Source organism: Zingiber officinale, chromosome 6B, assembly GCF_018446385.1.
Source record: "Zingiber officinale cultivar Zhangliang chromosome 6B, Zo_v1.1, whole genome shotgun sequence".
Lineage (NCBI taxonomy): Eukaryota > Viridiplantae > Streptophyta > Magnoliopsida > Zingiberales > Zingiberaceae > Zingiber > Zingiber officinale.
This window is the reverse complement of record NC_055996.1, coordinates 5,986,251-5,998,731: the sequence shown is the minus strand read 5'-3', so window position 1 is coordinate 5,998,731 and position 12,481 is coordinate 5,986,251. Positions and strand designations below refer to the sequence as shown.

The window sequence follows — 12,481 nt, the reverse complement described above, 5'->3', positions numbered from 1 at the left end:
AAGATAGCACATTTTATTCCTTGCAAAAAGATCATAGATGCTTCATATATTACTAATTTGTATTTAAAAAAAGTCATCAAACTTCATGGACTCCCCAAGATTATTACATGATATCATGACTCAAAATTTCTTAGTCATTTTTTGATGCAGGATCAATCTAACATGATTCACTAAATTTTAAAGAGGTGTAATTTTTAATTCAAAACTTAGAATAAGGCTCTGTCAAATCTCATGTGTAAAAAATTTAGAGATCTATATTTATTATAAGGGAACTCATAACCATCAAGTATCAAACTCAAAAATCAACATTTAGACTCTCGTACAAGCCTCATCGCTATTTGGGATACCATCCTTTCTAGCTGAGTTTGCTTATAATTCTCTGGTGAATTGTTCCACCGGAAAATTTTCTTTTGAAATAGTGTATGGGAGCAATCCTCATCACTATTTGGACTTTGTTGATGTTCCTACTCTTAGTAAGGTGCAATAATGGCAAGGGTCTAAGAAGAGGTTAAAAATTGCAAGAAAGTAATAAATCCTATCAAGAAGCTGCAAATACCCATAGAAGAATTCGGATTTTTAATGAAATGGCCTTGTTTGGGTTTATTTGAAGAAAAAGATATTTCACTATAACCTACAACAAGCTCAAGGAAAAAAGATCAGACCATGTCAGATTTTGAAGAAAATAAATAATAATGCCTACAAGGTCGAGCTTCCATCACACGTAGTACTCATCCGATATTTAATGTTCGTGATTTGACTCCTTATCAGGGAGGAAACGAGTTGAACTCTGAGTCGAGTTCTTTATCGCCTAGAGAGGATGATGCAGGTAGATTAAGAGGGTAAGAATTGAATCAAGTCGGATATATAGAAAATTTTAAAATTCGAATTCAGTTCGAAATAGATATATTCTAATTCGAACTCGATTCGAAGTTCAAAAAATTTAAAATATTTGATTCGAGTTTGATTCAAATTAAGGCTCGGGTTCGAGTTCAACTCGAAATATTCGAACATGTTCATGAACTATTCGAATTATTGTTCGAAAATAAATTCGAAAGACTCTAAATTTATTTATTTAATATATATTTAACTTATATTAATAAATATTAAGACTTGCGAGCAGCTTGAACAATATAATTTGGGTTCAAGTTCGGTTTGAAAAAATGTTTGAACATGTTCGAGTTCGGCTCGAATTCGATAAATTCGAATACGAATTCAATATTTTTCGAGTCGATTTGAAAAGTTCGTGAGTTTATTTGATTCATTTGTAACCCTAAGACAGATAGTGAATGGAGTTAAAGGTTGGAAAGTTGAAAAGACTACTAGTAAATTACAAAAGCTTAGGAATTGATGTAAAAAATACTTGGGAATTGAAGTAAAAAAAGCTGGGAAAATTGCACCAAATGCTTAGGAAAACTAAAACACTTTATTATTGCATTTAATTTAAGCCTTTAAATAATTTTGTTCAAAGGAGTTGGGGAGGATTTTTGGATGAACAAAAATATTGAGAATAGAGTTGTCTATTTTTTTTTATGCTCTTTTTTGAAGTCAAATTAGCATATCTATTAAGTTCCTTTTTATTTCCTTGTTGTCCAACTTCCCCATCATATAATTATAATTTCTTCATCAATATATCAAATCGAAATACAATCAAAGATCTACATTCGTTATCCAGTGTAACTCATAATGATCTAGTCTTAAAGCTAAAAAATATTGTTTAAAATTTTTTGGAAGACTTCGAATAATTTAATTATTTTTATTAAAGTTGTTTTTATCTTTTTGCATCATTAGAGTTTCAAGACTATTTAAACATTTGCTTAGTTTATCTTAGAGTTTTATGATTGTTTTGAATCAATTTTATTCAGTTAAACCTAGAAAAAGGCACTCTACGTTTGGTGATTTCTAATGTTTTTCCTAGATTTTCTATACTAGAACTAGTCTACAAAATAATCATTATTCCGTCTATATATCTAATAAAATACCCAACCCTAATTGGGTATGCAATTTTCTTGAGAAACAAAATAACTATCAATCATCAAAGCATATTAATCCTCTTATGAGATGAGTAGTAATCTAAGTCTAGATATTTCATCCCCTTAGACAATAGGCAACATGCTAAATGAATCTACACGATGTACGTTATGTTAGTGAATTGTTCTTCAATATACCCACCCATGTATTTGTCTAAACATCACTATATATAAAGGTGTGAGATTATTTGCTACTATGACATAGCAAAAATACAGCATGGATTGTCTAGATCTATCATTAAACTAACAATATCATTAGAATTTGTTTTTATCACAATCTATTGATCACATAAATACTCAATGAAATTTCATTGGTAAAAAAAATTCAATTATAATAGTACTATATAGTTAGAGCTTCCACATGCATGTTATAAGTTAGAATTAAGGCAGGGCTTCAGAGGTACAACTTCATCAATTTCTAACAGTACTAGAGTACTCTTAAGCCTTTGTCATCAAACACTTGGCTTTGAAGTTGTTCACCTGATTCGAGTCCATTTAGGCAAACACAAAATGATGCTCAAAGCAATCAGACAACGGGCAAAAAGGTAAAGTTGGACTTGACCTCAGAGATGAATTTGGTTTGCTCAGGTTCTTTAGAAAGTTGTACTTGTTCATAAACTTAGATCATTAGCCTGCCTTGTGAACCTCCTTGCAACACAGCACAGTGGGATCACGATGGCAAAAAAGGAATACACTCATCCCATTCTAAATTATTCTAAATCAACACCATAACTTCATATAAAAGGCTCAAAATTAAAGTTGCACATTATATATATTTTTCATACACTCTTCTCTTTCATTCCATGTCCAAGTTTTAAAATTTTAATTAATATCTTTAGTTCTATAGTGCTCCTCAATTTCACTGTGCTCTAAAGTCACCGATTCAAAACTTTCTTAGATGTGCACAGTTTATTTTTAAAAATTCAATCGGTATGCCAATTAATATATAATCATAATTTCATGTAAAAGACTTAGAATTACGATTGTACATCATATCTACTTTTTATACACTCCCTTCTTACACTCTATGTCCAAGTTTTAGAATTCCAAAACTTCTAGATTTATTAATGAGTTTAGTTCAAAACTCATTAATAGCCTTAACCAATTTTAATGGGACCCAATCCAAGTCTAGTAAATTTATGCAATGCTACTCAATCTCATCATGAGTTGAAGTCTCAAATTCATAGCCTTCCTATCCATACATAATCTATTTTTAAAAATTCAACATAGTCTTATAGGTGATGATGTTTTGACGAAATCAAGATGAAGTGCTCTGAAGAAATTAACATCAAGACAATGATGTTTTAACGAAATCAATATCAAAGTGATGATATTTCGATGAAATCAATATTAAGATGATGATAATTTGATCAAAGTAAAAAAAATAATTAATCAGGCTGAGTAACGTTGAGCCTGGGATGACTGATCCGGTCCTACAAAAATTTTCCATCGACCACCAGGATAAATCGGGAAATGCTCGCAGCGGACAGTCCAGTTGTCCAGGAGCCCAGCATCCTTTAGTTGCATACCCCATTTGGAGGAAATTTTTTTATAAATTCGTCATAACTGGGACTCGAATCGTGAATACCTGAGTGACAATATGAATACTATGTGGTTACACCATAATCCCAAGAGCCATAAATTGATCAAAGTAGCATCAAGATGATAATGCTTTAATAAAAGAACACCAAAATAATTATTTATTTAATTATTTATTTTGTTTTTCTTTTAATTTTATTTTATTTCTCTCTCTGGTAATTAGCTATTAAAAATATAAAAATATTTTTATTTTTATTAACATTCTTTTAATTTTATAATTTTTTTACTTTTTTTTATTTTTTTATTAAATTTTTAAAAATATAGATAAATTTAGGAGACATATTTTTTTTAAAAAAATAGAGGTATTAGTGACTTTTATATGAAATTCCTTATGAAATAATCAAGCTTTTATTTTTATTTTTTCTTGATTGGTTCCATTCAGTTTGATTCATTTAAATAAAAAAATTAATTTATTTTTATCTTAGTTTAGGACTGAAAAGAGGGAAAGGATATTTTTGGAATTAAGTGCGTCTTTGGAAAATTTAAAATCTTGGTGTGCTTTGTAATTGTTGGGATTTCAAAACTTTGAGTGGGTCCTTTATAAAAAGTCGGGAAAAGAAGTCTAAAAACATTCATAATTATCATAAATATAAAAAAATTAGGTAAGTGACGCTAGGGTTTATTCCGACGCCCATGGACGCTCCGGGGAAGAGGAAATCCCGAGAAGACGAGTTCCATGACGAGCCGGAGGCGATCAAGAGGCAGACGATTCCAAACGTCTTGGACGAAGAAGGAGACGGCGGCTCTCTCCCGGGCCTCGCCGTTTATACGGGCATCGACGACGAGGAGATCACGGGGAGGAGAGAGCAGTCGAGTGGCCAGGATAATGGAGGATATGAACCGGGGAATCGTGGCGGGGAGACTAACGAGAATGGAGGTGGTCTAGTAGCATGGGATGGAGGAGACGACGTAGAGGAAGAGGGGGAGGACCAGAAGGACGGCAGCCGGTTTATGGAACCGGTGAGACGTCAGCGCCAGGTGGAGCGTCGGAGGGACTGCCCCTATCTCGATACCGTCAATCGTCAGGTTCTTCTGTTGCTTGTTACGTAGAATCTAAGTTCGTTCTGGATTAATATATGACAAAGCCCTAGAATTCTGCTCGGACACCTATTTTATAGCTGCATTTCGGACTTTTTGTTCTATGTTTATAGAAATTACAGAACTTTTTGTTCAAAATTGACTAGATAAAAAACCGAAAACAGATTATGAATTTTGAATTCAGCTGGAGGAAACTGGATTAGCCTTCTAGTCTTGAGTACGGATCATTTTATTTTCTGTTGTGTCTTAGTCTTCTACTAAGTTTATGATGGAAGTACAGTCAGATACACTATGAAATTTTAATTAGTTCGTAACAATTAGCTATATAAAGCCTGACTTCTTGAGTTCACATTTAACTGGAGATACAGATTTGATGAACTTTCTTTCTTCAGTGCACTAGTAAGTTTTCAGCAATAATTCATGCTTGTGCAAAAATTTTCTCATTACATATAAGGAGATGGTTCACTATTAACATAATTTTCACTAGTCCATAAGGCCATGAGTGATTATTGGATGATCCAATATGCTAAGTTCTATCTGTTGCTCGAGTAAAATCATGTATGCCATGCCAATGCTCTCGGATTGTGACATTCTTCCCCAATAAGGGAAACGACCATTAACATGTTCGGCTCAATTCTTTTACATCATTGTGCAAGCCATATGTATCCAATAATTTGGGTTTGGCAACATAAATTTTGTTCTTCCATTGAGCTTGATACAAAGCTATATTAATAATAATATTCAAATCAATTAAATGTTTTTCTGTCACTAATGTTGTCTTTTTTCTCTTTTTGCCCCTTACACCTTCCACTCTAATTGATACTATACTAATTCTTCAGATTATGAAACTTACTGGTCACCTTTGCACATGCCCATACCATCTTAAATTGTTTTCCCAAACTTTATATTCTATTGAAACCACACATAATCACTCTCTAGTTTCTAATAATAGGATTATGTATTTTATACTTTTCAGTAACTCCGCACGTTCATTTTAGCATATTCTTATATCTTCTACATTAACTATTTTGTGTCACTTTCTAAGCTCAAACTCTCTGATTTGTTTACTCAACAATCACAGAAAGCCCCTCATTATTTAAACTCATTCTTTATCCTGGTAATTGTATTTTCTTTAATATCTTCTTGTTGAATGATATATCTATGATATCTAAAGCTCTCACTTACATAAACTTTATGTCAATACATCGTAGTTACCCACTTAGTTCTTTTCTTATAAACAAATTAAATTGATCCTTTAGTTTCTAAAAATTTTCTCCACGATTTAAATTTCAAATTTAGTCTTTTAAAACTGATAACCAAAGATGTTGATCTCGAATATGATGGGTGAGATCATCGAGTAGTCATATTAATGTTCACACTTAATAGCCATAACACTAGTAAACACATTACTATATTGATTTTTTTATCAATTAATATAGTTTCAAAAAGAATAAGTTGTTAGATTCCATTGCTGGATCAAAATGCTTAAATTCTAACCAATTTTAGTCACCAATCAAATTTATATAAATCCTCTTCATTAGCAAACCACTTCCTTTGCAAGACCAGAGGGTCTAAATTACCGAGGAATAAGATGCTAGGTTAAAGAAACAATATATGTGATATTTGTGATGAGATTTTGGTTTATGATATCTATCTTTTGTTTTTTCACTGATGAAAAGCTCTATGGGCCAAAACCACCAATATGTGGATAAAGAAGCACCGAACCATCAGGGTTTTTTGTTGTTGCCATTTTGATTTATTTAGACTTACTAATAGAGTTTGCATAATTGAAGAAGATAGGAGAGAGAATAAAAACAAAAGTAGTAATCAAATGAAAGGACAACAAAGATATCAGGTAATTAAGTTGGGTCCAAATTTATTAACAATGGTTGGATCAAATAGGAGAGAAGAGAAAGGAATCATGAAGATTCCATTTGTTGATTGCATTCTTTTAACGTTTGTTATCTAATTATTGCAGGTTTTGGACTTTGACTTTGAGAAGTTTTGTTCCATTTCTCTCTCAAACTTAAATGTATATGCATGCTTGGTTTGTGGAAAGTACTACCAAGGACGAGGCTTGAACTCTCATGCATATACACACAGTCTTGAAGCAGGTCACCATGTATACATTAATCTTCAAACAGAAAAAGTTTACTGCCTTCCTGATGGATATGAAATTGATGATTCATCATTAGATGATATCCGGCATGTTTTAAACCCAAGGTAATGTGGTATTATATGCGGTTCTTCTACTCTTCCTTGGATGTGAGTTGTAACAATACGAAATACGTTTACATACTTAATCTTTATTAATTTTTTTTTTACCAAGTATTATCAACATGCTTCATCTTCCAGTATCACTGGAGGAAGTAGTTATTGTACATTTTCCATATAGTGTAAGTTGGATACAAGACTAACTAATGAAAGAAGACTGTTTTTTTCTTTGTCCATGTTCCTTATAGGTAGAGCTTTTTCTTTCTTTTGTTTTCTGTGAATTTATGGGCTTTTCTTGGTTTTATGATTACTGAAAATAGCAGTTTGTAATGTGAGAACAAAGCTTCTAGGCACATGGCACATACTCTATGGCTTAAGATATAGTTAGAAGAAAAGAGAACTTAAACTGGCCACTATGACAAAGTACTAGTCATACTTGTAGCTAAGTTTTTATTATAGGTAAATTGGCAATTTATACAATTTTTCTGTGATATCCAATAGTTTGTTTTTTTGAAACATAAAAAGAGATTTCAGTGGAAATAGGCAGCTTTATTTTTCTGAGGAAAAGTAGCTAGAATGTCGGCTCCGAAAGGCTGAACTGGACAACGTACTTTCGGTCTAGAATTGTTGTTGACCGTTCAGTTAGTTAATTTCATAGAGGAACACTATTTATATAACCAAAGCATCAAATGTATTTCTTGGTAGTTCACTAATTTGTTGATATTTTGATAACTTAGTTATATAGTTTTAGTCAATTTTGTCTTTTTTTATTCAGACAACGTGGAAGTGTTTTTACTCGGGCTAACTGCATACAATTTTTGCAATTCAGGTTTTCTAGAGAACAAGTTCTGCACCTGGATGAAAACAGACAATGGTCAAGAGCACTGGATGGTTCCAACTATCTACCTGGAATGGTATGTTCAACATATATGCTCAATGGCTTGCACAAGCTTTTCACGAAATATGTTTTTAAGTATGTCAGAACAATTAGTTTTTCTGCTAGTCGCTTGATACCTTCCAGTTGAATGGTATAAATAAATTCAAGAGTTTAGAACAGAGTTTATTATTAAATAAATGTCTAGCTTCTATGGGACTGCAAGGGTGTTCTGGGGTTTTATATTCTTGATTGACTATGACTATTCATTCTCTTTTTCAGAATCCTTATATTTGCTGTTGTGAACTTGTCAAATTTTTTCCTTGTTATTAGGTGGGTCTCAACAATATCAAGGAGACTGATTTTGTTAATGTCACAATTCAGTCTTTGATGAGAGTGACTCCCCTGAGGAACTTTTTCCTAATCCCTGAAAACTATCAACACAGCAAATCTCCACTTATTCATCGATTTGGAGAACTTACACGAAAAATTTGGCATGCAAGGAACTTTAAGGGACAGGTCAGTTTCTAAAGCCTTCTGTTTCTTTATGCTAATACTTTGTTTGGAGGCAGCGATACATATTGATCTTTCCTTTTCAGGTCAGCCCCCATGAATTTCTACAGGCAGTTATGAAGGCTAGTAACAAGCGATTCCAAATAGGTGTCCAATCAGATCCTGTTGAATTTATGTCCTGGTTGTTGAATATACTGCATACACAACTTAGACTCTCGAAGAAAAAGGATCGAAGCATTATTTATGACTGTTTCCAGGTATTTCCCTACAGGTTATGGTTATTCATCTGCATGTTTCACTCCTGTTTTTATTGTTGGTTACTTTGCTTTGCAGGGTGAATTGGAGGTTGTAAAAGAGATGCCAAAGAAATCTATTGCTGATAAACTAGATAATGAAGACGAACAGAATAAAAATAGTTTTACAGAGGGTGGATTACCAGATGACAATATTGTCAGGGAAACATCTAAAGTTTCGTTCCTAATGCTTGGCCTTGATCTACCACCACCTCCCCTGTTTAAGGATGCAATGGAGAAGAACATTATTCCTCAGGTATCAATCCTGTATGCCTATATATTCATGAGAATCTTTTATATTCCTATTCAGTGATCGCCTATTATAGATAATGGGTTACAGATCTTTAATCTCTCAAACCTACCTCAGTTTTGTGTCTCAAAGTGTATGCATTTTGAATTTTTCATAGTTCCCTTTCTTTTCATTCTTGAAAAATTATTGTTTGGAGAAAATTATCTAATGGAATACTATACTAATTAGCACTATGGGTCTTTGTTTGCTGGCAAAATGCATGCTGGGAAGTAATTGTAGAAATGCTGCAAGTAGCGTTTTTCCTGCAGCTGATTATCTGCATACATTTTTGCTAGTTGTATGTGCAACACTAATAAGCAGCAAGTTATCCCACATGATTTTAATAAGTGCACTGCTGAGCTTCCTTTCCCTTGAGTATCTTATCCAAATGCTGAGGAATCTATATGATGCAAACCTATTCAAGATTTTATACAAGACCGAATGATCTTTATGGTGCAAAACTATTAAGTTCTAGACTTGTCCTATATCTAGTATTTCATTTAATGTTAGACTTTTCAATGCGTGAAGTTCTTTATCCCCACCAACACTTATATATATATATAGATATAGATATAGATATAGATATCTATTTCTCCTTTCGTTCTTGGTTCTCTTCACTTGGGTCAGTTTAGATACTGAATACTGAACCATTGTTGAACAATTTCGAGTTGATAGTGAGAGTGGCCTACATGGAATACATAGTTACTATAGTGACAATATATCACAGATCAGACTACTTACCATATTTTAATTTGGGTTAGGCATCCTCTGATTTATATTCCAGGATGGTTAGTTCAACTAGTTGTTCTTATATAAGTTTAATTAATTAACATGTGGATCTGAAATTTTCACTATTTAGTTACTGTAAGCATGTCGTATATCAATAAATTGGCAGTTCTGGAAGTGGAAGACTACTGGTTCTGAAATTGCTAGGCTGGTTAATTAAGGAAAGCTAATCTGGCATTTGCTTTTTGTAGGTTCCTCTCTTCAATATATTGAAGAAGTTTGATGGTGAGACTGTCACAGAGGTTGTCCGGCCTTGTATAGCTAGGATGAGATATCGGGTCATCCGACTGCCAAAATATTTGATTCTTCACATGCGTCGATTTACAAAAAATAACTTCTTCATAGAAAAGAATCCTACACTTGGTATACTAAATTCCTTCAATTTGAAGTATTATTTTCCTGTAGTTGTATCTGATTGTGGATATTTTTTGTTCAGTTAACTTCCCTGTGAAGAATCTTGAGTTGAAGGATTACATTCCATTACCCCCGCCAAAGGACAAGAGGAAGTTGCGGTCAAAATATGATCTTATAGGGAACATAGTTCACGATGGGAAGCCAGGCGAGGGATATTATCGAGTGTTCGTGCAGCGTAAATCAGAAGAGCTCTGGTATCTTGGTTATGAAAGTTTAGTCTGTTATCATGTTTGTTATTTACCTTCTGGCTTGCTGAGTATTATTTCTTTCAGGTACGAGATGCAGGATCTCCACGTCACTGAAACTCTTCCTCAAATGGTTGCTCTATCAGAGGCCTATATGCAAATATATGAGCAGCAAGAATGATCCCAGCATGATTTCCTCACATTAACCTTGGCTTTTTTACATTTGGAAGATGTAGAATCTACGAATTGTGTGATCAAGGCGGCTCTTTTTTGCAGGGCATAATCATGACTGAAGTTAGTTTTAAGTTCATTTGTTGTGCTTACAGTATCAAATGGTCATGTAATGAAGAGTATTCTTATTCACCGGCAAGAAAAGTGGGTCATTTATGATGTTGATTCTTGGGATTTTTGTAATGAAGCTGGTGGTAGACTTGTAGTCACAACAGGCTCTCCAGGACCCTGAATCATTCATTTATGCTTCAGAATTAGAATGTACATCTACATGTCACATGTTTGCATCGAAATATGAATGACTTGTCCCTAATCTGATGGCTCTCAGGTACTGACCTCACCCAAGGACGGTCGAGCCTGTGATCTACACGAACTACGCGATTTTAGAGCCTGTGTGATCTCAAGGAGCTGAAAGAGCAGATTGAAGTGTTGCTCTGGATTAGGTTTAGATTGCAGCACTGACTCACGAGGAGCTCTGGGATCTCGAGGAGCTGAAAACTAAAAGGTATGAAATAGTGAAATACTTTCCTGCGGCGCTTTGCAGCGATTCCAATGAGCAAGAAGAATGGCGTGTGAAGTATAATAATCGCACAACGTAAGGAATCATAACAGAGAGGATGTGGCTGATGGGAAAAGACGCATGTGGGAGGTGTCATGATTCAGCCTCGCACTCTTACATTCCCACAAAGCTGAAGCCTGCGCCTCCATTGGAAAGCTCCATCCTCACTCCTTGGGATCCTAACAAAGTAAGCAACCCACGCCATTTTCTTTAGTTTACACACCATGCAACACCTAAAAGACAACACAGCATTTAAAGGCAGAGTTGAGGTTGAGGTTGAGGTTGAGGTTTAGGTTCCAACAAAGTGACGGACCACATGCAGTGACACCAAGGCTTCGCAACAAAGAAGATGAGGTGATGGCAATGATGGCGTGGGGTCTTCTATTGAACATAAATATGATGTCTGAACAACATTATGTAGCTTAACAAATTCACCATAGGCCGATGTAAGCAAGGAGAGATTTGAAATCTTCTCCCGGTGAAAATGCAGCATCAAGGACACACTGTTCATTACTGTCACCTCGGCTTTTGCTCAGCGTGGCAGATAACTGGATTGAATCGATCACATTATTATATATATTGAATTCAGTGACTTCCAGTCTCACAAGAACAAAGACTCTGTTGGCTGATTGTTGATGAGAACCATGAGAGTGCTAATACTATTTATTCGATTTGTTTCTCTCTTTTTAAAGCAAGGACATGAAGTTTCTAAGCAAGAACAAACAATAATTCGTTTGGTTTCCACTTGATCCTTGGGATGAATGTATCAATACAGTTGCAAAATAGAGACTGTTTTATTCTGCAGAACTTTTGATGTTGGAAAAGCACATCTCCTTGCTAATCTCACAAATTAAGAGTTGTTATTCTTCAAGTCTCTACCTTGAGAGTTAATCCATCAATCATCAATAAGTGAAACTGAAGTGACCTCCTGAGTCCTCCATTTCGCATGGAATGGAAATTAAAATGTGGCTTCTGTTCAAATAAATTGTGAAACACTCTTCAAAACTTAGATCTTAGACCCAGGAAAAAAAACAACACTACTGGAAAGCTAAAACCAAAGAATCAATGAATGAATGAATGATGTACCTAATATAATTTCATTGCTTTCCATTCAAACCACATTACGCTGATCTAATTATGATCACACGTGTGCTCGTGGTGATAATAATACTAAAATGTCGAATCAAACTGGAGTATCGAGTGGACATTTCACCCTCTACTGGAGAACATGCTGCTCTATTTTATAGTGGAGGGAAAGGCTTTACTGGGTAAATCTCATCTTCAGTAGCAAAATACTCTTTCACGAGTTCCAAATTATGGTGCAGTTGGGAGTTAAATAAGAGAACCAAAAGAGAAGATATGACATCTCAAGGATGTCTTGCATATCACGAGGATATTGTACACTTTTTAAGAATGTCATGAAGTTTTGAGATATAATTTGGTCCGTCCGATCGACAGA

The 12,481-nt window shown here is 34.2% G+C and overlaps 1 protein-coding gene across 1 annotated transcript; it reads left to right on the top strand.

Moving 5' to 3' along the window:
* Window positions 1-4,203: 4,203 nt before the first annotated feature.
* On the top strand, window positions 4,204-10,727 carry LOC121991807 (U4/U6.U5 tri-snRNP-associated protein 2-like). Its single transcript, XM_042545845.1, has 9 exons — window positions 4,204-4,652; window positions 6,643-6,887; window positions 7,708-7,792; window positions 8,086-8,271; window positions 8,352-8,522; window positions 8,599-8,814; window positions 9,825-9,996; window positions 10,070-10,241; window positions 10,320-10,727. Exons 1-9 carry the CDS (start codon window positions 4,260-4,262, stop codon window positions 10,411-10,413), a joined length of 1,734 nt encoding a protein of 577 aa, XP_042401779.1. The 5' UTR covers window positions 4,204-4,259; the 3' UTR covers window positions 10,414-10,727.
* The last annotated feature ends 1,754 nt before the right edge of the window (window positions 10,728-12,481 follow it).

Bases quoted from the DNA above. Each gene is read 5' to 3' on its own strand.
- LOC121991807 (XM_042545845.1), top strand. From the start codon at position 4,260: ATGGACGCTCCGGGGAAGAGGAAATCCCGAGAAGACGAGTTCCATGAC. The intron at 4,653-6,642 runs GTTCTTCTGTTG...TAATTATTGCAG, and splicing joins TCGATACCGTCAATCGTCAG to GTTTTGGACTTTGACTTTGA. The intron at 9,997-10,069 runs GTATACTAAATT...TTTTTTGTTCAG, and splicing joins AGAAAAGAATCCTACACTTG to TTAACTTCCCTGTGAAGAAT.